Here is a 27,243-nt window from a genome sequence, read left to right as displayed (position 1 = left end):
TTTATTGTAATAAAAATATATATAAATATATAATAAAAAGAAAAAAAAAAAAGTCTTAAACCTGAAGTGTCTTTCTGTCTAGTCCAGGATAAAATACTCATAAACACATTAAAAGCATAAACCACACAAATACATAAGCCCCGGGGCCCTTATAGTACAATAGATCAACACAGAGGGTTAGGGAATGGGGTACAAAAGCATGTGAAAACAAATGGAAGAAAAAAGAAAACAAAACAAAACATAAAGGTCTAAAAGTGTATAAAACAACTAGATACTCATATAAATAGCCATATAGTCGTTGTACTGCAATGCTTCAAATATATAATCAGCACAAAAAGTGGTAGAACTGGTCTTTTGGTTCAGACCAAGAGGGGGATTCCCATCATCCTCTCACTGACTTGCAGTAGAATCACACAGTGAAAGCAGGCAGATGGGGGTAGTAGTCCTGGCTCACTGGACTGATCCCACTTTGTTGTTAAAATTCAAAAGTCAGTTCGTTTGTAGATTACGATCCAAAGTAAATGAACTCCTTGTGTGGAGTGTATAGTTATTAGATGAGAATTGTAATTTTGCAACAGCTGGAGGGCCACAGTTTGGAAACCCATGGTTTAAAAGGACTGTCTAGTAGTACACAAGGATAGATGAGGCAGGACCTGGAATATAACAGGTTTTGCCTGTTTGGAATCTGTGGAAAGTAGCAGCAGCCGTTATTAGTGGTTGTTACCTTGCAACTATAACAAGGCCAAAAACAACTTCTGGAAACATCTATCAGTCACTTATAGGTTTTAACTGATTGATATTCCCAGGATTTTTTGTTGCAAGGCGAGGTTGTTGATAGTAATATATCAGGAAACGTAAAATAACAAAACCATCAGTCCAATGTGTGTCAGCATCTGAAATCTGAACATCCTGTATTATTCACTGTGACTGTTCTTAAAAACAAAGGACAATAGCCATAGTAGTTGTGCTTAATGTGACACATAACTGGGAATCCCAACAGAATTAACCACGGGCTTAATAGAGTTATTCATAGGTAAGAAATGCAGGGTACAATGACTTTATTAATTGTGGCAAGGCCTTTATTTTCCGATATTTTGAGAGGGTAAAAGGACGGCTAATTCTCCTAAAATCTACAGACCAAGATCGAGGCAAAAAGGCCAAACAGTCTATAAAATTTACAATTTCCAAAAGTTGGTCAACAAAAAAACCAAACAACCCCCCCCCCACCCCACACAAATTTTAAAGTTCTAATTTTACAGCTAGTGTCATCTTGTGTATGAGCGCTGCCAGTTATAAATGTCATGGATATTGTGGGGGCAGTTTTGTTCTTTTCTGCAGGAGACTCTGTTCTGAAGTGTCCTATTTAAGGAGTTTGAGATGGTTCCTTTCCTTCTTGAAAGGCCTTTCAGTCTTTCTTCCATCGCAAAGAAGTCTACGGTAGACTTAAAAAAGTCCAGCAGTGCACTGTGACTCCACATTGTACCAGACACATCGTCTTTGATGAAACCGCAGTGGCCTCCATAACGGCTCATCAACAAGAAGAAGTGGGGGTTTGTCTCAAAAAGCTCAAAGGGTATAGTGCTATGGGCCTCCCCACGGATGGGATCATCCTGGCTACAAATGCACAGGACTGGAATGGCCACCTCATCAATGTCTCTTAGAGGGTCATTCTTTTCCCAGTAAGTATCCCATGTCAAGTCATTGGAAACCTTGGTCTGGCAAAATAAAGTTTCTTCAAGTTCCTTTAAACTCCGACTCCCCAAAAGTTTTTCAGTATTTATAAGCTGTCCCAGAGCTGTGGCATATCTATAAGAGAAGAAAAATAGGGATGAGACAACATGGAGATGAAAGAAATACTAACATCCAACACCTGACATCCCTCTATTTTATAGGCAGATTTTTAATCAGTACAAACATCTTATATCTTACAGTCAATTGTGCAACATTGCTTCTTATCTACACACTGAACAGCTTATTGCTGCTTTATACATTCCAGAGCTCTACAATTTTATGTATGTGAGATTTATAACAGAACTGTGACTCAGCTGGTTTCATATGTTGTACATTATAAAATTCTGGAAAAACGATGGGGAAAGCAACTGTCTATGTTTGGAAGTTTTATGCAGGATTCACACGCTATGATTTGTAGGGTAGTCTGCTTAATTTCCAATGGCAATATTAACTTTCTTTGTGGCCAGATGTCTAATGTGAAATCTAAAAATTGCACTGCATACCAAACATTTTGGTTTGTGGCATTTGAAGGGTTGTTTTCTTTTTCCTCTATAACGATTGACGACTAACGATAAAAGATCGCAAACGAGATTGTTTATCGTTACCCTGAAATCGTTCACCATATTACACAGAACGATAATCGTTAGTTACGATAGTTTCTATGATCGTTATTGCGATCGTTTCTATGATCTTTTATTCCTTCTGATCCCATAAAAACAATGAACAATGTGCTATTACACTGAACGATTAGTGAAAAAATGCGGAACTTGAGGGAACGAATGTGGAATTACAGCAAAAGATTAACAATAATTTTAGGTTCAGATCTATATCAATGACATACGAACGATTTTTCGAACATTGCCTGCAATTACACAGAACGATTATCGTTTAAATTCGAACTATTTAACGATTTTTCGCACGACAATCATCCCGTGTAATAAGGCCCTTAGAGGCCTATTCCTCGGGAGAGATAATCGGCCAAATCGGCCGATTATCACTCGGTGGAATAGAGAAAAGGATCAACCGATGATTGTGTCATCGGCTTATCGTTTATTTAGGGCCAGTCCTAAAATCATCTGTCCCCCACCGTGCATCGCTACAGTGGAATAGCGGTGCGCGACGGGCAACCGACGATTTGAGAAGCAGCATACATTAGCTAGCAGGGCTTCTCCTCGTCTCCGTCTTCCTCCCAAGGGTCCCGCGGCACAGCATCAGCAGCTCCGGAGCGGCCTGACTGAGCAGTCAGACCGCTAAGCCAATTACAGGCCAGGACTACAACGGCCAGTGATTGGCTGAGCGGTCTGAGAGCTCAGTCAGGCCGTTCCGGAGCTGCTGATGCTGTGCCGCGGGACCCCGTGAGGAAGACGGAGCCGAGGAGAAGTCCTGCCAGGTAATGTATGCTGCAAGGGCTGCAAGGACATCGGTAACAATGTCCCTGTAGCCCTCGCTCAACGATCATCGGGCCGTGGAATAGGCCCAGTAAACTAGCGCAGATCTAGCAGATCAGCGCTCGTTTACATCGTTGATCGGGCCCCCATCGGCCTGTGGAATAGGACCCTTAGACTAGACAGCCTACAAATGTACTAGATTTATTACAATGGTTTAGGCTGTTTGCTGAGTCAGTTAGATCTACCATATAGACTATCTAGTCCAAGGGCCCTTTTACACAGGGCAATGTAGTGCTGCAAGCACGCTTTACAAGGCTCATTCAATTGTGCGGCTTATTAACTTCATGATCCACCCACACATTCCTGTTTACATGTACATAAGATGCAATCATCTGAAGAGATTTAGAAGATAGCATTTTACTATACTTTTTCGTGCACTACATATGACACAGGGGGTGAGGGGGGCACTGGTACAATGTGCCTAAAAATAAAGCAGATAAAAGCAATGACATATATTACTTACAGAAAGAAAGCAAGAATAGGATCTAGTATTTCTAAGTGAAACAAGGATACATAGAAAAAACTGTAAGAGAATGTATAGTATTCATATACAGTACACATAGTAGATGAATCCTTATATATAGATGAATAAAAGTCGTTGTTGATTGGGCCCCCATCTGCCCATGAAATAGGACCCTTATAGCCCTATTTCACGGAACGATTATCGTTCATAGACTCGCTCCAACGACCGCTCGTTAACGATAACACATAATACGTGTGCTAACGTGAACGATATCTGTAGTGTAACAATTTTTTTGTGGTCGTTACATCGTTACATGGTCGTTTAAAACGTGGGGAAATGTAGGTAGACATTTCAAGAATGACTGAAAGATTTTTTTATTCAACAAAAAGATTAGCGAATTATTGTTGAAAGAGCAACGATTTTTTTCCGACATGTTGAAAAAAAATAGTGAACGACTCAACGACGATTTCGCTGTTGTCGTTTGCTCGTTTACAGCTATTCCACAGAATGAATATCGTTAACGAGCGGTCGTTTGAACGATTTTATGAACGATAATCGTTCGAAAAAGTTCCGTGGAATAAGGCCTTTAGTCTGGGTTCACAATTAGTATCTTTGTTATCAAGCACAATCGTTATCTTTTACCCAAAGCTAAGGGCCCTATTACATGGAGCAATAATCTGGCATATCACCGCTCAGTGTAATAACGACAACAGTCAGCTGTTTGTGTCTTTAGGTCCTGACCTAAAATCATTGGTCTTGGGTGCACATTACTATGTGGCCCATGTAAGAGTTCATACATTACCTCTTCATGCTCCCCGATGTTTTCTCTGTTCTTGCCCACTGTCTATGGCCAATCTCTGAAGTGTCAGGCTGCCCAGCCAATCACTGGCGGGGACAGGACCGCTGTGACTGGTTGGGCGGCTTGTCACAGAAATCAGCTCTAAACTTGCACCGGAGGCTGCGGATAATGGGCAGGAGTGAAGAGAACATAGGGGGAGGGTGGAGAGGTAATGTACACTACCGTTCAAAAGTTTGGGGTCACATTGAAATGTCCTTATTTTTGAAGGAAAATCACTGTACTTTTAAATGAAGATAACTTTAAACTAGTCCTAACTTTAAACAAATACACTCTATACATTGCTAATGTGGTAAATGACTATTCTAGCTGCAAATGTTTTTGGTGCAATATCTACATAGGTGTATAGAGGCCTTTTTTCAGCAACTATCACTCCAGTGTTCTAATGGTACAATGTGTTTGCTCATTGGCTCAGAAGGCTAATTGATGATTAGAAAATCCTTGTGCAATCATGTTCACACATCTGAAAACAGTCTAGCTCGTTACAGAAGCTACAAAACTGACCTTCCTTTGAGCAGATTGTGTTTCTGAAGCTAAAAAACTGACCTTCCTTTGAGCAGATTGTGTTTCTGGAGCATCACATTTGTGGGGTCAATTAAACGCTCAAAATGGCCAGAAAAAGAGAACTTTCATCTGAAACTCGACAGTCTATTCTCATTCTTAGAAATGAAGGCTATTCCATGCGAGAAATTGCTAAGAAATTTAAGATTTCCTACAACGGTGTGTACTACTCCCTTCAGAGGACAGCACAAACAGGCTAACCAGAGTAGAAAAAGAAGTGGGAGGCTGCGTTGCACAACTAAGCAAGAAGATCAGCACATTAGAGTCTCTAGTTTGAGAAACAGACGCCTCACAGGTCCCCAACTGGCATCTTCATTAAATAGTACCCGCAAAACACCAGTGTCTGGATTTTGGGCTTCAGGGCAGAGTGGCAAAGAAAAAGCCATATCGGAGACTGGCCAATAAAAGAAAAAGATTAAGATGGGCAAAATAACATAGACATTGGACAGAGGAAGACTGGAAAAAAGTGTTGTGGACGGATGAATCCAAGTTTGAGGTGTTTGGATCACAAAGAAGAAGGTTTGTGAGACGCAGAACAAATGAAAAGATGCTGGAAGAATGCCTGACGCCATCTGTTAAGCATGGTGGAGGTAATGTGATGGTCTGGGGTTGCTTTGGTGCTGGTAAGGTGGGAGATTTGTACAGGGTTAAAGGGATTCTGAATAAGGAAGGCTATCACTCAATTTTGCAACGCCTTGCCATACCCAGTGGACAGCGCTTGATTGGAGCCAATTTCATCCTACAACAGGACAATGACCCTAAACACACCTCCAAATTGTGCAAGAACTATTTACAGCAGAAACAGGCAGCTGGTATTCTATCATAGGTAATGGAGTGGCCAGCGCAGTCACCAGATCTGAACCCCATTGAGCTGTTGTGGGAGCAGCTTGACCGTATGGTACGCCAGAAGTGCCCATCCAACCAATCCAACTTGTGGGAGCTGCTTCTAGAAGCGTAGAATTTCTCCAGCTTACCTCAACAGATTAATAGCTAGAATGCCAAAGGTGTGCAATGCTGGAATTACTGCAAAAGGTGGATTCTTTGACAAAAGCAAAGTTTGATGTAAAAACAATGTTATTTCAAATATAAATTATTTCTAACCTTGTCAATGTCTTGACTCTATTTTCTATTCATTTCACAACGTATGGTGGTGAATAAAAGTGACTTTTCATGGAAAACACAAAATTGTTTGGATGACCCCAAACTTTTGAACGGTAGTGTATGAACTTCACTAAAGTAACGGCTGCACTAACATCACTAATTACGTCCATGCAGCCCTTGCTGCACAATAATGAAGCCCTTTAATAGACTCAGTAAACGAGCACCGATTTAGCAGATTGGGGCTCGTCTACTATAGCGGTCGGGAGATGTAATACGGTCCTTTAAAGGAGAAGTCTGGTTAAAATTGTTATTAAAGTATTGTATGTATACAAATCACCAATATACACTTATTATGGGAAATGCTTGTAAAGTGCTTTTTCCCCTGCACTTACTACTGCATCAAGGCTTCCCTTCCTGGATAACATGGTGATGTCACTTCCTGGATAACATGGTGATGTCACCACCCGTCTTTCAGAGCTGTGTGGGCTGTGGCTGCTGGAGAGGATGGTGGCAGGGGGATGCTCAGTGTCCCTCCAGTGCCCTGTGTCCCTCAGTGTCCCCCTGCCATCATCCTCTCCAGCAGCCACAGCCCGCACAGCTCTGGGTGAAGGGAAAAAAGCACTTTATAAGCATTTCCCGTAATAAGTGTATATTGGGGATTTGTATTACTTTTGGGGGGCAATACAATACTTTAATAAACATTTTCGCCGGACTTCTCCTTTAAAGTCCACTGCCAGAGAAGTGTCAGCTAGTTCCCTTTCCTCTCTCCAGTGAGAACGCATGAACTATACTGAACATCTATGTATGGGGAGATAAAGAGAGATTTGTAATAGTAGGCGTACCTCGGCACCTGCCCGTAATCTGCTTAGCCACATTGGGATCTCTGGAGACGTCATATTATGGAGGATAATTCATGCCCCGCCTTGGATACTCCTGGATGTTGCTCAGCACCTCAGAAAGTAGTCTCTAATACCATAAGGTGAAGCGAAGAGATGATGCGGCACTCATTCAGTCTAGCAAAGCAGTGTCTTTTATTTTTTACATGCTCACCAAATAATTGAAATTATATTTTTGATTTAGAAATAGTTTAACTGCACCTATTGAATAGTTGTAGCTTATTATGGTGACATTTTGCTGTAAGCCATGAAACAGCAGCATAGTATTTTATATACTGTAGCCCCTGGAACTCCATTGTCCATGGATTCCAACAATGTTATAGGGAAGTACAATAAATAGCTGTGTGTCAGGTTTTACCATGTGGTGTTAAACTGTGAAGTTTTATAGTACGACTGCATTTTATAACTTCTTCCCTTTCCTTTCTTATAGCTCAATCAGACTTCTGACAGGAGAGAAATACTGCTGCAAGGAAAACATGGATATATGTTACATAAAATAATAAAAGCCACCTGCCCCACACCAGTGCCTCTCTCCTTTTATACATAGTATCACCACACACCATCATTTTCTTGTAATGGGGGACATCTTTCCAGATTGGCGTAGTTAAGGACAGGGGATGGTGTTGCCCAGCACATAGTGAGGTGAACAAGGCAGTCAGAAGTCTGGAATGCTGAGCCAATAACGGCCACCTCTGACTCTCTAGTTAGGTTTGTAATCTATGCACTTGCTGGCCATTCCCCCAGGAGATGTTTAGGACTGCCGCCACCCTGCTTTGTAGCGTCTAGACGCGCAGGCTAAAGGGGATCTCAGGCTAAGTGAAAAACAGGGACATAACATAATAAGGAAGCTATACTTACCTGTCCCAGTGCCCCCACAGTGTGGTGTCACAGACTCCCTGACTGCAGTTGGAATTCCTGCAGTCACTGACAGGCTGAGCAGGTGACCCATCAGTTGAATTGTGATGTTGCTAGAGCAGGACATCCAGGAGGGCAGCGGAGGCATGGGGACAGGTAAGTAGAACTTCTTTATTATGTTCCCCTCTGCTTGAAACCAAATTTTCATGTTGGTCGGACTTCTCTTTTAAGGGGAACCTGCCCAAGGATCTGAAAGTTGTGTCCCAGCTTCCTGGGCCTCATAGCGCATGCACTGTTGTACATCTAATTTATTATTAGAAGCATCATCTATGCTAAATTTAGGCTTCACCACCCCCAGCCAATCAGCATTAAGTGTTTGCTATAAGGAGGCTGGTGACTGACAGCTGACCTGGCCAGTTAGCTGTCAGCACCTTACTTCCTGCTCACTATAGGTTTCAGCCCCTGCATTTGCCCCTTGCCTGTGATAGCGCCTTGTGCCTTGACCTAGCAACTTCCTGACCATGTGTTATTGATACTTGACCATTTTGTGACTTAGACCTTGCCTTTGGATTCTGATTCTGTACCTTTGCTGCCCGTTTGTTGCCGACCCAGACCTCTGACCATTCTAGTATGGTGTTTGTGTCTGTCCTGTCTTGTTCTGTGTTGCACTTGTTTCAGTATAGGGAACGTCGACAAGTTGTCCACAATTACCTAGGACTAGTGAGGCAAGTAGGTAGGGTCAGCTGGGGCGGGTGCCAGTTACAGGGCTACACTTTTTCCTTGTTTTCCCAAAACCCTACCTAACAGTGACAAACACTTGTGTAAAAAAAAACTTTTATAAGCAGCTTGCAATACAATAGGTTGATGAATTCCCCCCGAAGTCTACATAATGTAAAAATATCATTAGTAGAAATTAATCAAAGCATGGCACCCCACCACATCAATGTTACCTCCTCATAAGGCGATTTGATAGCTCATGCAAGTTACTGACTGCATAGCATAGGCTGCTACTTACAATGGTCATAATGCCCCTTGAAAAAGGAAAAAGCATGACAAAGTACAGGATGTTGTTCAGTGCAATGAATTTTAAGGGTTCTCAAAAGTTCCACTATATCAATGCATATCTAAACATAATGAACAATAGAAGAGGAAGTGAATATTTCCTTGTCACTAAATTACAAAACCCCCTAAATGTTTTAACGCAGCCTGCAAAACGCATTCATCTTCTGAGCTCTTGTTTGTATTGTGCAGGCCATTCATTTCATTCTACAAACAGTGTGGCTTTACACTATGTATAGTATAGTTTGCATGTTCTGACTAGAGAGGAAAGGATAGTCACAATATGAAAATCTCTGATCTGTTACTAATTTACATGGCTGCCTAAATCCTTTACTTTTCCTTCTACATTTATGGCCACAAAGAGAAAGAAGTATGTGTCCTCATGTGTGCATGCTTGTGAAATTTGTACATGCATGTGTATATATGTGAATGTATAGTATAGCGGTGTTATTTGTATATACCGTCTACTAGCACTAGGTAAGTGTATATGATACAAGTGTTGATGTGTTGGAAGCAGGAGAGTATAAGAAATGTTGACACAGGTCAAATTGTTATAGATAGAGGACTGAGACAGCTAGTAAATCAGCGCCAGATTATATTAATCCACGGTTAGTTTACGTGAGTAACCAAGACTAGTTCATTTAGAGAGCATTAGAAATTGACAATAGAGCAATGGAAGAAGGTGGTTGGTCTGATCAATAATATTTGTTTTACATCATGGTAATAGCTGGGGGTATGTGCGTTACCTACCTAGGGAATAGATGGCAACAGGTTGACTGTGGAAAGAAGGCAAACCAGCAGAGGCACTGTAATGCTTTGGGCAATGTCCTGCTGGGAAACCTTGGGTCCTGACATATCTATAGATGTTACTTTGACACATACTACCTACTTAAACAGTCAAGCAAACCAAGTATGCACCTACCCTGATGGAAGTAGTTTATTTTAATCGAATAATGCCTCCTGCCACCCTGGAGAAATTGTTCTGGAATGGTTTAAGGAACACTACAAAGAATTCAAGGTGTTGCATACAGTACATCGGTTAGATCTAGTAGACACTGGCTAAGGTTTTTTCAGCTGTGATTTCAGCAGTCAAAGAGAGTAGGTACAGGCCTCCTGACTGCAGAAGTGACCAAGGTGCACCACTTGTTGGAAGACTGTAAACTGAATTGTAGTCCATGTTGGAACCCATTGTAGTTCCATGATAAAGTAATACTATACATATTATGGAACATCAACTGTGTTTCCCCAATCCTTAGTCAACCGGATTATGCACTTTAATGCTTGACACTTTTGACCGCATAATATTCTATGTCAGTGGTTTCCAACTTATAGCTCTCCATGGCTGTTGTCAAACTACAACTACCAGCATGCTATCACAACAGCTGGAGAGTCACTAAACAGTTGGATACCACTAAACTAGGCAAGACAGCTATTGTCTTACAACATACATTCAACTTTGACTTTTCTATGCATCAAAACTTTGGCACTAACATTTGGAACAAAGAGGACATTGTGCAAATTTATTATCTAGTTTGCAAGGTCACAATGTATTTAAAAATCTTGGAAGGCGACGAAACTTAAATACAATCCAAGTTTATGTAAAGCTAAGAACACACTCCATTATAGACAGAACTATGTATATTTTACAGCAGCTGTGTTATATCGGTATCTTGTCATAGAATCAGCTAGTGTGTGGTCACATGTGGTGTAAAACTGCAAACAGGATCAGCGACTGTGGTCTGTGCAACAGCTCAAAACTAGGCCAGTGATGACAGCTTAGACTGCACGACACCAGTCACTTCCATAAAACTTTTATGCATGCTGTCACCTCCAGTGATTTAAAAAAACATCACATATAGCAATTGTGGTGGAACAGGCAGGGATGCGGTTGGTGACATCTGCAGACAGACATTCACTGTTCACTGGACACTGTTAAATATATGGAACAGTTAAGGTTGTCTGGGGAAATCACAAACTCTAAAACAACCGATTAGCCACACTTACCCCGCCTTGCTCCCCCTACTGCTCGCATGGTGCCATCGTTCAGTCCCGGCTGTGTTACCATTCTGCCAACTTCTGCTGACCCCCTGCTCTCAGATTGGCCGAGCGGGGAGCAGGCGTCATAGGAAGCTGGCAGAACAGGAACATGGCTGGAACCAGAAAATTGCAGAGATGGAGCAAGAAGGCATAAAAATTGTGTGTTAGTTGTTTATGTCATGGAGAGGCAGCAGGGAGAGTTTAGGATTTCACCAAAAAACTCTAATATTTGACTGACTGTGCTATTAAAGGAGTACTCCGGCCCAGGGGTATTTTTCAGCCGCTTCCTGGTGTGAGCCCCCGTATGAGACGTGACGTCTCAAGGCACCTCAGCCAATCTGTGACCATGGCAAAGTCCCGTCGCGGGACGGGTGTACTGGGCGGCGTGATCTGTGACCCAGCACTGGAACGGGGTAGGTAAGTGACCTCCACCGTCCATAAACACCCCATCCCCGGCCATAACTGAAAAATACCTCCTATGTAAATTTCAGGATTACTAGAAGTCACTAAGGTGTTACCTGACCATATACAGGTATACATGTTACATGTTGCTGAACTCCTAAGTGACTCCTAAAATTTCTTAAAATTTATAGTAGTTGGTACATTGTTACTTATACACACTACTCACCTCGGCTACTGCAGAACCTATTTTTATAATTAGAGAGAGTTCTCAGTCTATCTTTTATTCAATTATATAAAACATGCTCATGCTTGGGAGCACTACATACCCGTCGATCTCTGGTTTGCCCAGGCACTTTTTTTTTGTTTTTGTTTTTTTTTTTTTACTACTACTACTACTACTACTACTACTACTACTACTATTGTGTGCAACATAAACAGAATATCAGGATACACTTGAAGAGCTTAAAAAATTGTTCTCACTAAATTATGGAACTATATCCTGTGTGTTTGGCATAAAAAAGAAATCAATAAAACCTTTTTAAAACCAACAAAATAACTGGAAACCTTTTGTTGTATATAAATTAACAATTACAATAATTCAACAACATTTTAAGCTTTACAATTATAAAGTCTATCTGCCTCGTACCTGCTCAGATACATTTTCTGGTAGTAGAGTAAAGCTGATTGCCACAGCCATGGACACCCAGCTTCATACCAGTCTTGAAGTCGAAAGAGGGGAGAGATGCAGCCGGCTGCGGTGATGTAGCTAGAGGAGCCACACTCCCCGAGGTAGGACAGGAGGAGTCCAGCTCCAGTGCCTTCACCTGCTGCAAACAATCGGGATGAAGGCTGACAATAGCGGATGTATCGAATGGCTTCTCGCAGGTCATTGGGATCACCATAAGGCTGTAACTTTGTTGTACTCAGAGGACAACCATTTTGGCATCGACGATTGAAGATCACAGCCTGGTAGCCATGGGTGAGGGCCAAGTGACACATCTGTTAATAAAGTAGATGAAAAGTTACATTTTAAAGTCCTAAAATATTGTCGGGATATTCAATAAATTTGCTAAAGTGCTAATACCAGATTACACATGTATGGTCCACCATAAGAGTATGTAATTACACAAATATGGAAACTTTTCTACACTACATTTTGTCCTCCATTTAGCTAGAGCCAGAAAAACGCTAAACTGGTGCACAACCACTTCCTTTAACCACAATACTTCCTGTGTCGATACATTCAGAATCAGAAAACACACTGACACTGTTACACTACAACTAGTTCCTAGTAAAATGGATTCATCCTAACATACAACATTACTTTTTTGTGTTCTCCCACAATGGTATTGTTTCTCCTATTGTCTAGTCATTGAGCTAGAAAAGTTTATCGGACATTATTGTGTAAACTTTTTTTTTTTTAAAGATATTATGGGGAGGATTTATCAAACCTTGTGCAGAGGATCACAGGAGCAGCTGCCTTTGGCAACCTATCAGATTTCATCTTCCATTTTTAAAGAAGCAATTTTTAAAATTCAAATTTGAATCTGGTTAGTTGATATGGGCAACCTATGTTTCATATAAATATATACTGATGCTTTGCACAAGGTCTTAAATCTCCCCCAATGTTTTTATGCAATTTGCAGCTGGGGATTTTTAGGATTTATATTTATCAAATGGCTTCTCATAGGTCACTAGGATCACCAGAAGGTTGTAATATTGCTGTGCCGAGAAGGCAGGCATTAGGCACAGAGATTTGCTGCTGGGTACTAGTGGTCAACTGGACATTATAAAAAATGTCAGTCAACCAAAATGGCAGATTATGCCCTTTTTAGCCAACCATTATCTTTTAAAGGGGTACTCCAGCGGGGGGGGGGCACTTTTTCACTGGGACCGGGGACGAGGTGGCTGAGGGAAAAGGCGCCCACTCACCTCCCCGGTTCCAGCGGCAGGTACCGCATTGCGGCGCTCTGGTGCCCGGTTCCCAGCCGCTTCCTGGTGTCTGACGCAGGCCCGAGACGTGACGTCTCAGGTCCGCTCAGCCAGTCAGTGAAGGAGGCGGGATCCGTTTCAATTCCACTCAGATCCCGCCTCTGTCACTGACTGGCTGAGCGGACCTGAGACGACACGTCTCGGGCCCGCACCAGACACCAGGAAGCGGCCGGGAACCAGGCACCGAAGCGCCGCTGAAACCGAGGAGGTGAGTGGACGTCTTTTCCCTCAGCCACCTCCTCCCCGGTCCCAGCGAAAAACTGCCCCCCTGCTGGAGTATCCTTTAAGGAGAACTCCGGCAAAATGTAAAGATCCCATGTTGGCAGCATGTCCTGTTTCTCCTGGCTTCCAGTAAGAATTGGCTGGCTGACCAGGCATTTCTGGGCCAGGTCATGACATAGTAGGATGGAAGCCACAGGAGGCCGGTGGGTGACTGTGAGTGGTGACACTGCACTGCAGGGGCACAGGGATGGGTAAGGCTGCATTTAAACACACAGATTTATCTGACTTGTTTTTGAAGCCAAAGCAAGGAATGGATTTAAAAAGATGATAAATCCCAGTCTTTCCTTTATGACCTGTCCTCGGTTTATTGTCTGTTCCTGGCTTTGTCTTCAATAGTTTGTCAGATAAATCTTTGTGTAAACCATTGGGCTGCGTTTACACACAGAGATTTATCTGACAGATTTTTGAAGCCAAAGCCAGGAAAAGACTATAAAACAGAGAACAGGCCATAAAGAAAAGACTGAGATTTCTCCTCTTTTCAAAATCATTCTTGGCTTTGGCTTTAATAATCCATCAGATAAATCTCTCTGTGTAAATGCAGCCTAAGTATAGCTTCTTTATTATATTCTAACCCCCTTGCCCTCACTGGATTTTACCTTTTGCTTGAGTTTTCCTTTAAATCACGCCTGAACTATTATTTGGGCTGCTGGAAGAGCTATTGGCCATGCCGAATGTTTTCAGACAAAAGAAACCACTGATCTACCAGCCAGGGGCGGAATAAATTTACCATAGGCCCCGGGCTGTTCACCAGGCCTGGGCCCCTTCACCCTACTGTAACTATGGTAACACTAGCTTGGTGTTCATAGTACAGAATAGATAATGTCATGATGCCCTGATTTATCCAAAATAGAGGTAAAAAAAGCAGCGACTATTTGCAAATTATGGCAGAATTGTAGCCAGGGACAGTACACCACTGAAAGTATAGGTCTGTTTTGGTGGCCATGGGCCCCCCCCAGGAGCTCAGGGCCCGAAACGGACCTATTATAATCCGCTACTGCTACCAGCTGAGCCTGCCATGTTGCTGGCACAATCGTTGTAGGAATGATTGATCAAAGTCTTATGTGTATTGCCAGCCTTCATATGAAGCATATTTTCTACTTCATTTCATAGCCATGGCACTTGATCAGATATCTGAAGATGACATCTGAATCTTCAAGATGTTTTTTATTCTGGGAGAAAGATTATTCAGCATTGAACTTTATGAGAGATCTAATATCAATAAGTGTCTTCTATTATCTGAAAATAGAACAAACATGTTAAAAGACTAGAAAGGAAGTGACTTCATTTACAATGAACATTAACAAAACCACATATCAGAAACCACACAAGGCCATCGCTGGATTATAATTTACAATGACAAAGAAAACCAATATCTGCCTCTGCTTTTCAATACTTTATTAGATATGTTGCAACAAGGGTTACAAAACAAGTATCAGGGCCAGTGTATAAACATCGACGGGAAGAATATGACACCTGGAAAAAGGCAGCATGCTTCTTTCCATTCATCTATTCATGTTGACAACCAATAAGGTACAACTAGGACACTACCATAACATGGCTCGCTGCAACCTCAGACTAATACAGAGCTGAAAGAAATCTATTCAGCCATAATTGATCTCATACAGAATGATTCCAATATAAAGCTAACAGAAGGTAACCCTTTAAGGACCGTGCTAACTTTCGTTTTTGCGTTTTCGTTTTTTCCTCCATGTGCTTAAAAGGCCATAGCACTTGCATTTTACACCTACAGACCCACATGAGCCCTTATTTTTTGCGTCACTAATTGTACTTCGCAATGACAGGCTGAATTTTTCCATAAAATATGCTGCGAAACCAGAAAAAAATTATATGCGCAGTGAAATTGAAAAAAAAAAACGCAATTATTTTTCTTTGGGGGGGGCTTCATTTTTACGCCGTGTGTCCTATGGAAAAACTTAGTTGTTATATATGTTCCTCAAGTCATTACGATTAAAACAATATATAACATGTATAACTTTTATTGTATCTGATGGCCTGTAAAAAATTAAAACCATTGTTAACAAATGTACGTTCCTTAAAATCGCTCTATTCCCAGGCTTATAGCGCTTTTATCCTTTGGCCTATGGGGCTGAGTGAGGTGTCATTTTTTGCGCCATGATTTTTACTTTCTATCGGTACCTTGATTGCGCATATGCGATTTTTTGATTGCTTTTTATTACAATTTTTCTGGATTTGATGCGACCGAAAATGCGCAATTTTGCACTTTGGGATTTTTTTGTGCTTACGCCATTAACCGTGCGAGATCAGTAATGTGATTAATTAATAGTTCGGGCGATTACGCACGCGGTGATACCAAACATGTTTGTTTATTTATTTATTTATTTTTATTTGTAAAATGGGAAAAGGGGGGTGATTCAGACTTTTATTAGTGGAGGGGATTTTTTATTAATAAAAACACTTTTTTTTACTTTCACTTACAGTAATATGAAGCCCCCTGGGGGACTTCTATATACACAGAACTTATCTCCCATTGAGATCAATCCTGTGTATATAATAGAGCAATGATCCATCAGATCATGGCTCTATTATAATGGTCTGCTGCAGACCATCTAAATAGACTGCCGAGCCGGGAACAGCGTCGGAGCGACGCTGAGCCCCGGCCGGCTCAGTACAACGGATCTCCCCGCCGCGATCGCATGGTGGGGGGAGATCCCCCACTGGACACCAAGGAGAGGGGCCACATTCACTGTTCAAATGCAGCTGTCAGCTTTGACAGCGGCATTTGAATGGTTAATTAGCCGGCCGCGGCGATCGGCCGCGCCGGCTAATACACGCGGTCCCTGGCTGCACTTAGCAACCGGGGACCGCGCGCTGCAAAGAGGGCTCACGCCGGGAGCCCTCTCTGTTTACTCTTAACGGCCGCATGACGGGTATACCCGTCATGCGTCGTTAAGAGGTTAAAGGGGCATCCAGTTTGGCACTGCTGCATCCTCTCTCCCTTCCTGGTTTGGCATGGGGTGCATTTCAGTGTCTCCCACTGAGGTTACACATCTCCACACACATAATTGACCTGTCAATTCTTTGGGTGGATGGCTGAATCCACCAGAGCATAGAATGGACTCTATGGGACCGGCAGAGAGTCAAGCGCGAGCGCGGAGGTGGGGGGGGATGTTTGGGGGTTATCCGCGTAATTTCCTTAGTGTGCAGAGGACCTTTATGTCTAAAAGAAAGACTCCAGATATAGTTGAATCTCTGACCCCAAATGTGTCGGAGCTGTGGTCTAAGGGTAACTCGCTTGTCTTGAGACCTGCCAGCAGTTCATTCTCTGGTTCTAGAAATTAGGTCTTTTTTTCTCATTATTATGTCATTTTTAAGGCTATGTTGACAGTATTTTGCAACCAAAACCAGGAGTGGATTGAAAACATAGAAATGCTATGTTCATACACTGTTGAAATTAAGTGGATGCCTGTCATTTAATAGCAAATAACGGCGATTATTTCAAAACCACGTCTGTAGTTTTAAAATAGCAGCAGTTATTATTATTATTAGACTACAGCGCCAACGCATTTGGGTCTGGATATTGAATTATAACTAAGTGTTTCTTTTAGACACAAACTGCCAACAGAGGACTGATCTGCAATCACAGACACTGACTGACAGCTTAGTGAGCAGGAGGCTGGGCAGCATTGGTTATTCATGAAGAAGAGGGAGGAGGAAGGAGGGGTGAGGCAGCCAGAGTGTGGCACAAACACTGACTCTTCATTACAGTAGGAGATTGTGCATAATCCACTACATATGCAAATTACCAAAAGGTCCCATGCTTACTAGAAGACTGCCAGCTACATCACACTGTCAGCACCTTAGGAAGGGCCCGAGTGCTGACAGATTCCCTTTAATCATTTTATTGTAGTACTGAATCATTTCATTGCGTTACTGCAATGAAACTTCAATGTGTGTGAACATAGCCTGACAACTTCATTGTAAAGTCATTGGCCAAGATTTATCAAACAATGTGAAATACAGATTGGTGTAAGCTGACCACGGCAACCAATCACAACTCAGCTTTCATTTTACCAGAGCTAAAAGCTGAGCTGTGATTGGTTGCAGTGGGCAGTTTACACCATTGTATATCTCTCCCATTTTCCTTAACCACTTGTTTTTTCACCCGTTCCACCATCATGCGTGTGGTTTATTCAGTGATGACAGGTGTACTTTTCCTGTTGCTGACGGATGCAGCGGAGAGGTAGGAAAATACTGCCTACCTACAGCACATAAACTAAAGAGAAAACAACTTCAGTTAATAAGCAGTCTGCTCATAATCTATCTAAAGGGCAAGCAGTCAGCTTCTCAGCTGGAAACCTGACATATAATTTCCATAATGGACGCAGATCCTGCGGGTCTAAGATATTAGTGCTCTCTGCTGCCATCTCTGGCTGAGAAAGGAACTGTCCAGAGCAGGGGAGGTTTTCTATAGGGATTCCCATAGAAAACCTCTCCCTCTCTGGACAGTTCCTGTCTCGGCCACAGATGTCAGCAGAGAGCACTGTGTCAGAATAAAAATAAAACACCATTTCCTGCAGGACATACAGAAGCTAATAAGTATGGGAAGACTTAAGTTTTTTAAATCACAGTAAATTACAAATCTATTTAACTTTCTGACACCAATTGATTTGAAAGAAAAAAATTTCACTGGACAACCCCTTTAACTACTGAATAAAGGAAAGTTTTACCTAACATCACTAACAACCATCTAAACCTCATGTTGAATAATTTTGTTTAGCTTGGAATCATTTTCATATAGTGACCCACCCCCACAGTTAAATTCTCTTTCAGACAACTCTCCTGACACTTTTAACCCTTTAACTGTTATTAAAAAGGACATTATTATTTATTCATGGGATGTGACTTGAATTACAACTTAACCACAATCACTTGAATGTTAATCGGACTAATATGTGAATAACTTTTGTAAAATCAAGTGTTACCTTTAAGCCAAGCCACTTTTCCTAATACCTACAAAAATGTCAATGAAGCTAAAAATATTAAAGGGCAGCTCTGGAGGATAACCAATCTGATCATTCACATTGGCCCAGCTGAATGTTGAGGTCAAGTGGCAGTCATCCATGATGGGCTCATGACAGTTATGGCTGTGTAAGGGCATGCAGCAGGGGCTGTCATGTTATCTACTACTATCTTCTATTGATTTGGTCTCCCATATCCTAATTTGGTTCCAAAAAGTACATGTAAACAGTGTATAAGAATGAGGCAACATAGACAATTGTCCGACGGTCCAAGCTGCCAATTTCAACTGGAAAATTCTATTAATGGGGTATTCCAGAGGGAAAATAAATGTTAAAAAGTCAAATGGTGTCATTAAGTTATACAGTACTTATCAGCTGCTGTATGTACTGTAGGAAGTAATGTATTTTTCCAGTATGACACAGGGCTGCCACCTTTGTGCATGTCACGAACTGTCCAAATGAGTAGTGGTATTGAGTGGGGATTTGCTACTGCTCTGGACAGTTTGTGACAAGGACAGAGGTGGCAGCAGAAAGCACTGTGTAAGACTAGAAAGAATATAGCACTTCCTGGAGGACATACAGCAGCTGATAAGTAATGAAAGACTTAAGATTTTTTTTTTATTAGAAGTAATTTACAAATCTGTATAACTTTCGTGCATCAGTTAATTTAATTATTATTTTTTATACGGAGTACCCCTTTAAGTTCTGTCAACACAAGACACAGCTGCAGCAGATGGACAAGCTTGATTTTTCAGATTTATTTTGCAGTCAACAGTTTAATAAAAAGTTTGACATTAAGCATAGACGCTATATTTAAGAGGTTATCCAGCCAGGGCTGTTTTAATACATTGATGGGCCCAGTGCACAGGCCTCAAGAGTGGGGCCCCCCCCAACTCAGTGTTATCAGAATCGGAGCTCCACACACAGTATAATCCCCTGAAAATGTCCCCACACTGTATTAAGAGCCCCAATACATATGGTAGTTACCTCATAACGATATCACCAATGATACCATTATATAATACCGCCACACCATGACCACTATCACTACAGCCCTATAACAGTTACATCCATTTACTCACAGGGGGCATCTTCTCTCATCAGAGTCTTTCACCTTTTCTTTCACTCCATCCAGCATGGACCACCTTGAAGTCTTCCCCGGCTGTGAATCTTCTCTCCAGAATCTGCCAGAGAAACATTTTAGGCTCCAACACATACAGTAGTAAGGTCCCCTGTACCCCTATACAGTAGTTACCCCCTATGTACCCCTATATAGTAGTTACCCCCCTCTTTCCCTCTATATAGTAGTTACACCCCTCTGTGCTCCCCCACAGCTGTGTGCTGCCCCCAGTAGTAAAGACAGCTGTGTGCTGCCCCCAGTACTATAGACCACTAGGTGCTGCTCCCAGTAGTATATATACCCCCTGTGCACCCCCCAGTAGTATATAGACCCCATTGTGCTGCCCTCGGTAGTATATAGACCCCTTGTGTGCTGCCCCCAGTACTATAGACCTCTAGGTGCTGCCCCCAGTAGAGTATAGCCCCCTCTGTGCTCCCCCAGTTATATAAACCCCCTGTGCATCCCCCAGTAGTATATATACCCCCCGTGCAGCCCCCAATAGTATATATATCCCCTGTGCTCCCCCAATAGTATATACTCCTCCTGTGCACCCACAGTAGTATGTATATCCCCTGTGCTCCCCCAGTAGTATATAGTCCCCCTGTGCATTCCCCAGTAGTATATATACCCCTCTGTAGTGCACCCTCCAGTAGTATATATATCCCCTGTGCTCCCCCAGTAGTATATAGTCCCCCTGTGCACCCCCCAGTAGTATATATATATATATATATATATATATATATCCCCTGTGCTCCCCCCAGTACGCTTTCCCAGTTATATATAACCCCTGTGCACCCCCCCATTTATATATATATACCCTGTGCATCCCCCAGTTATATATATATATATATATATCCGCTGTGCGCCCCCGAGTAGTATATAGCCCCCATGTGCGCTCTCCATTATATATACCAGTTATATATACTCCCTGTGCGCCCCAGTTATATATACCCCTCGTGCGCTCCCCAGTTATATATACCCCTTGTGCACCTCCCAGTTGTAGGCCCCCCCCCCTGTGGCACCCTAGTAGTATAGACCCCCGCTGTGTGCTGCCCCCCCCCCCCGTTATATAGCCCCCCTTTGTGCTCCCCCCTCCCATATAGCAAATAAAAAAAAACACTTTATACTCACCTGGGTCTGCGCGTTCCTCTTCTTATCACTTCACCCTTGTGGCCAGTGGCAGGGCTTTGCCTGCGGTCACAAGAGGCCGCTCTCCCCTCTCGCGGTGTCGGCGCGCCAATACCACTACGGAAGAGCGGCCTCTTGTGATTGCAGGCAAAGCGCTGCCTGCGGCCACAAGGGTGGCCAACAGGGAGGGAGCCAATGGCTCCCGACCTGTCAGTGCCGCTGCTGCCTGTTACGAGCACTCATAGCTACAGTGCAGAGCCCAGCAGCAGGCGGGGGGCCCTGCAGGGGGCGCCATGGATGGGTAACTTACCTATCCCGATGGCGCCCCCCTGGCAGGCTGGTGGCCGGAGCCCTGTGCGACCCCACTGGTCGCACAGAGCAAAAGTCGGCCCTGCGCAGCGTGGGCCCCTTTAACCAGTGGGCCCGGTGCACGTGCACCATGTGCCCTCTGGTTAAAGTGACCCTGTATCCAGCGCTATAAAAACATGGCCACTTTCTTCCAGAGACAGCCCCACTCTTGTCTCCAGCTTGGGCGGGGTTTTTCTGGTCAGTTCCATTGAAGTGAATGGGGCTTAATTGCAAACCTCACCTGAACTGGAGACAAGAGTCGTGTTGTCTCTGAAAGAAAGTGGCCATGTTTTTGTAGTTACGTCATGGAAGTCTGTCACCAGACGACCCTGGACATAACTCTACGTCCTGAGTGTTTCTCCCGCTATGAAGCGCGCTCCGGAGTGGAGCGCGCTTCATAGGAGGTGGGGGCCGGCTGTGTAAAAAAAAAAAAAAAGTTAAAAACACCAATACACCACCCCAAAACCCCTCCCCCAATAAAAGTTGAAATCACCCCCCTATCCCATTATATAAATAAAACATATAAAAATAAATAAACAAATAAACATATAATATACCGTAGCGTGCGTAATTGTCTGATCTATTAAAATATAACAAGCGTCATTGTGATCGGTGAACGGCGTACACGAAAATAGGGGAAAAAGTGCGCGGATTACCGATTTTATGTTACATTATATATTTAAAAAAATCAATAAAAAGTGATCAAAACGTCCGATCTTCACAAATAAGGTATTAGTAAAAACTAGGGATCATGGCGGAAAAAATGACACCCCATACAGCCCCGTAGGTGAAAAAATAAAATTGTTATAAGTGTCACAATAGGCCCATTTTATTAATATTTAAATGCCAAAAAAAAAGGATTTCATAAAAAAATATATATATAACATTAGAGAATCTGTGTAACCTGCATATGGTTGTGTTCAGACTGACCTATAGAGTAATAGTATCATGTCACTGTTACCATATAGTGCATTACGTAGACACAGGAACCCCCCAAACGTTACCATATTACATTCTTTTTTATAATTTCACCTATTTATATCTTCAAAAATAATATATTTGGGATTCCATCATACATGTTATGGTAAAATGAATGATGCCAGTACACAGTACATTTATTCCTGTAACAAATAAGCCCTTACATGGCTTGTAGATAGAAAACTGAGAGTGTTAGAGCTCTTAGAAGGGGAGGAGGGAAAAACTAAAACACTAAGATCAAAATTTGCGCGGTCCATGGGTCATTTTGGGCCTGGTCCTCAAAGGGTTAAAGGGGTTATCCAGCGCTACAAAAACATGGCCACTTTCCCCCTACTGTTGTCTCCAGATTGGGTGGGGTGTTGAACTCAGTTCCATTTAAGTAAATGGAGCTTAATTGCAAACCGCACCTGAACTGGAGACAACAGTAGGGGGGAAAGTGGCCATGTTTTTGTAGCGCTGGATAACCCCTTTAACCACTTTAGCGGCATGTGGGAAGTTTTGATCAGTGGAGGTCTGGGTACTGAGACCCCAACCAACCCCTAAAACAAGTGCTATGTAGGTCACATCAGCTAATCACCACACTGCTCAGAGAGACGCTCGAGTGGTGACAAGCAAACACCAACAGGTGCAACATTTAGATGAGCGCTGCTGTCTGTTTTAGTGATTAGTTGTGGTCTCAGCACTCAGACCCCCACAGATCACAACTTCTGATAAAACTTCTGTCAAGTTGATTGATTGGATGGAGCTCAGGCATTTATTACAGACATGTTTTGCCTCTAAGTCCTAATTTCTTTTTCCGTTCAAAAAACAGAACACTGACGGAATAAATACGTGCAGACAGAGCACAATAAAAATACATAGAAATAAATGGGGCGCTAGACGGATACATCAGATTCTGTACTTTAAAAACAGAACAGCTAAGCGGCACTGTGGCGGAGAAAATAATGCCAAGTGTGAACCTAGCCTTATACAGGTATAACTTTGTTAGTCGAGATGAGAATACCCCTTTAAGGGTGCCTTCACACGTACCGTATCGCTGCGTTTTTAACGCTGCGTTTTTTACATGCGCGTTTTGATTTTCACATAATTTCATGTAAAAATCAAAACTCGCATGTAAAAATCACACCAAAAACGCAGCGATAAAAACGCAGCGATACGGTACGTGTGAAGCTACCCTAATAATGCTTTGAAGGGGCTGTCTCATCGAGACAACTCAAATTCTGTCTCCTCTTCGGTAGTTCCTACTGATCAGTACAACCTGAACTACAAAGTGACTTTTTTTGAAGCGTATTATTCATGTTAATTATTAGGCTGCAGTTTGCAATCCAAAACAAATATAGACAGCAGCTATCACTCTTTAGTCAGAATTAAAGGGGTTATTCAGCGAAAATCTTTTTCTTTCAAGTCAACTGGTTCATTAGTAATCTTACTTTATTTAAAAATCTCGAGTCTTCCCATACTTATCAGCTGCTGTATGTCCTGCGGGAAATGTTGTTTTCTTTTCAGTCTAATACAGTGCTCTCTGCTGACATCTCTGTCCGAGACAGGAACTGTCCAGAGCAGTAGAGGTTTTCTATGGGGATTTGCTGCTGCTCTGGACAGTTCCTGCCTTAGACAGAGATGGCAGCAGAGAGCACTGTGTCACAATGAAAAGACTACACCACTTCCTGCAGGACATACAGCAGCTGATAACTATGGGAAGACTTGAGATTTTTAAATAGAAGTACATTACAAATCTATATAAGTTTCTGAAACCACTGGATTTGGAAGAAAAAGATTTTCGCTGGATAACCCCTTTAATCAGTAGCGCTACAAAAAGTTTCAATGTAACCCTATCCCTCAACCATGATCGACAGTACAAACATTATTGAGCCCAGGCCTTATACTGAGCACGGACAGCGGATTTTCAATGAGAATATTACTCCAATGTATCCGCATAAATCACATGCCTCTTTTCTCTGACACCTTGAGGTATCATTGCAATACTTCCTATACAATGGCAAACTGGATGGCACTAATGGTTACCAGTAGTGTTGAGCGGATCTGTCAAAATGTTAGTGTTCGAAAATGTTACACGAACGCTTGGCATTGGATTCCCCGCAGCTGCAGAAGTTGGATCCCAGGAAAATGTGGTTACAGCCTTTGGCTATGTTCACACACAGTATTTATGAGTTTTTTGGTCAGTATTTTTTTCAACCAAAACCAGGAGTGGGTTAAAAACACACTTCTATTATAATTTTGTCCTGTCAGTTCCACTCCGGATTTTGGTTGAAAAAATACTGACCAAAAGACTGATGGAAATACTGTGTGTGAACATAGCTTATGGCTGTATCCCTGTTTTCCAGGACTCCCTAGGGTGGCATCAAACACCAAGCGTTTGGGTACCATTGCTGAACCTGAACATTTTGACAGATCCGCTCAATACTAGTTCCAAGTCCTGAGCAGTTTCTGATGACCTGGAGTGAACCGACCTTGGAAAAAGAGAAAGAAGGAAATGGTTCTGTGGTGATGTCTGCCATATTGAGGTATAGGGTACATGATACACTAACATTCTGCAAACTAGCACCTGTAACTCTCTAGAATTAGGAAATCTCTATTGCTTTCTGTAATATGAGGGTATAAGACAGTATATAGTAGTGGGGGGAGCTGAGGTTGTGCCCAGTTCCTGCTTGTCTTTTGGGACATGAATTACTGAAATAAAAGTGCAGGGTCAGGGTGGTCCAGCTGCTTGAGTACCGTTGTTCCGGGGAATAGCTGGTTTCAGTCCAAGCCATTGACTAGTAACACATTAGCCCCTTCCCCCCAATATAAAGCTGCTTCACCTGTAGCTTACTTATGGTACTTTTACACGGAGCGATAATTCGCCCGATCGCACGATTAACGATTTTGAATGAACAATGTTTTTTTTATAACGATCAGCATTTAGACGGAGCGATACATCATACGGAAAATTCACTATGGGATCGCTTTGCGATCGTTTAAGCCTATCTCACACATAGGTGAAATCGTTGAAAGAATGTTTACACTGAACGATGATTTGAGAACATGATGAAAGATCAAAATGAACGATTTATCGCTCGTCGTTTGATCGTTCGCTGCGTTTACACGTACGATTATCGTTCGAATTAGTCATCATTGAACATAGTATACTGTTTCTAAAATACCAAACAAGCAATACAAATAACAAACAAAAGCAACAAAACAGAAACTAATCTTTAACCCTTTCCTGTAAGTGCACCTGCAATTGCCCCAGTCATTACCTTACTGGTGTTCCTTGTAATCTTGCCAAAAGAGTTTGGGATGACCAGCAGAATGGGCACAGTGGAGTTACTGGATGTTCTCCTCCTCCTCACATGTTGTCCAGGTTTCACAGCCCAGTCCAGAGCCACCAGCCCTTCATCATTCAGCTGCAAATACTCTCTCACAAAGTGCACCCCATTATCCACAGGTCCCAGCACCCCAACCAAAGTCTGCAAGGTGGGGAAGGTCCTCCACAGCCACCTGACAGGAGAGTAACTCCCAAAGCTCCTGCACTGTTTCACCAGGTAGTTGGCCAAAGCAGAAGGGTTGCAGATCAGTTTATAATCTTCTTCAGTCTTCTCTTCTGTAACTGCTGAGAAACTATTACAGAAGCGTTTCTTACAGGACCAGAGCAGCAGGAGCAGGAGAGAGCCTAGAGAGGCAGCCCATCCTAGCATTGCAGCATAAGAAGGAGACTGGAGGGAGGTGGGAGGTGGAAGGTGCCTCAGTGGTGTGCAGCTGCAGGGTGACACTCACCTCCTCATAGTGCACAGCCAGGCAGGCATTGCTTCCACTGTGCACTGGGAGCAGCAGACTCTACACAACCTATTATTGTGGTCACTCCCCACTGCAGGCAGAGCAAGGCTGACAGCTCACACATACTCTAGCTAAGGTGGAAAGAACATGCAAAAGCAGCTCTCTGCCCTCCTTCTCTAGGTGGCATATATAGCCATGGGCAGAGTGAGGAACTGCCAGGTACAGGGTCATCCTGATGGAAATTTCAAAACAGCAAATGCACTCAGCTAAGTTTAGTAAAGGTCTGTGGATTGCCTGTATAATAAGCCTTCTAAAGGGGTTGTTATCCAGCTTACTAGAATGCTTTGGGGGTAAGTCACTGTATAGGTAGCAGCTGTATTATAATTCCCATCATACCCTGATAACCTTCTGGGAGTTTTATGGTGTGTTTACAGAGAGAGATTTATCTGACAGATTTTTGAAGCCAACGCCAGGAACAGACTATAAACAGGGAACAAGTCATAAAGGAAAGACTGAGATTTCTCCTCTTTTCAAATCCATTCCTGGCTTTGGCTTTAAAAATCTGTCAGATAAATCTCCCTGTGCAAATGTACCATTAGTTTTGCAACTGCAGGAAAGTGACAGGTTGGGGAGCTCAGCCAGTATATTTAGCCACTTGTACAACTATTTTCCACAGATGGGGTAATATAGGTTTTTTTTGCATATAATATTATGAGATTGCTAGTTTTGTGACATTGCATGGTTAATTTATTTTCTTATTTTATTCACTAAATTGCATGTAAACTTGCATGCATTATTGCAAGAAGAAACCAAATCAGCCATGGTTCCCCACTTTGGCCTCATGCATGTGAAAGAGGCATATGCGTGGAGGAAGGCAGACACTGTACTGTGACACTGTACTACCAAACCATAGACACTTCATCAGCTACCATATGGTTGCTTCATAGCCATGATTTTTTTCCCCCGTCAGATTCGCACAGAATTCCATGGGGAGCCAAAAAACAAAACACTTCTGTGTGCCACTACAAGGTTTGTGTGTTGTATTATGGCTCCCTACCACTCAGAGCTTGTAAAGAGCAATAATATAGTTTTGTGCATTATATCAATAAAACTTTATCTATAATAATAAATTAAAAATTAATAAATATATAGCTGTCAGGAAAGTTTGTTATTTCTTATCTTGTCTATATCATAGATTTGAATATAAGC

The 27,243-nt window shown here is 42.4% G+C and overlaps 1 protein-coding gene across 1 annotated transcript; it reads right to left on the bottom strand.

Annotated features, from left to right (window-relative positions):
• On the bottom strand, nucleotides 1-26,141 carry LOC138767473 (protein ABHD15-like). Its single transcript, XM_069944979.1, has 3 exons — nucleotides 25,518-26,141; nucleotides 12,056-12,408; nucleotides 1-1,806 (listed from the first exon to the last, which is right to left on the bottom strand). Exons 1-3 carry the CDS (start codon nucleotides 25,953-25,955, stop codon nucleotides 1,266-1,268), a joined length of 1,332 nt encoding a protein of 443 aa, XP_069801080.1. The 5' UTR covers nucleotides 25,956-26,141; the 3' UTR covers nucleotides 1-1,265.
• Between the last annotated feature and the right edge of the window lie 1,102 nt (nucleotides 26,142-27,243).

Source organism: Dendropsophus ebraccatus, chromosome 11 (genome assembly GCF_027789765.1).
Source record: "Dendropsophus ebraccatus isolate aDenEbr1 chromosome 11, aDenEbr1.pat, whole genome shotgun sequence".
NCBI lineage: Eukaryota > Metazoa > Chordata > Amphibia > Anura > Hylidae > Dendropsophus > Dendropsophus ebraccatus.
This window is presented reverse-complemented; position numbering and strand designations above follow the sequence as displayed.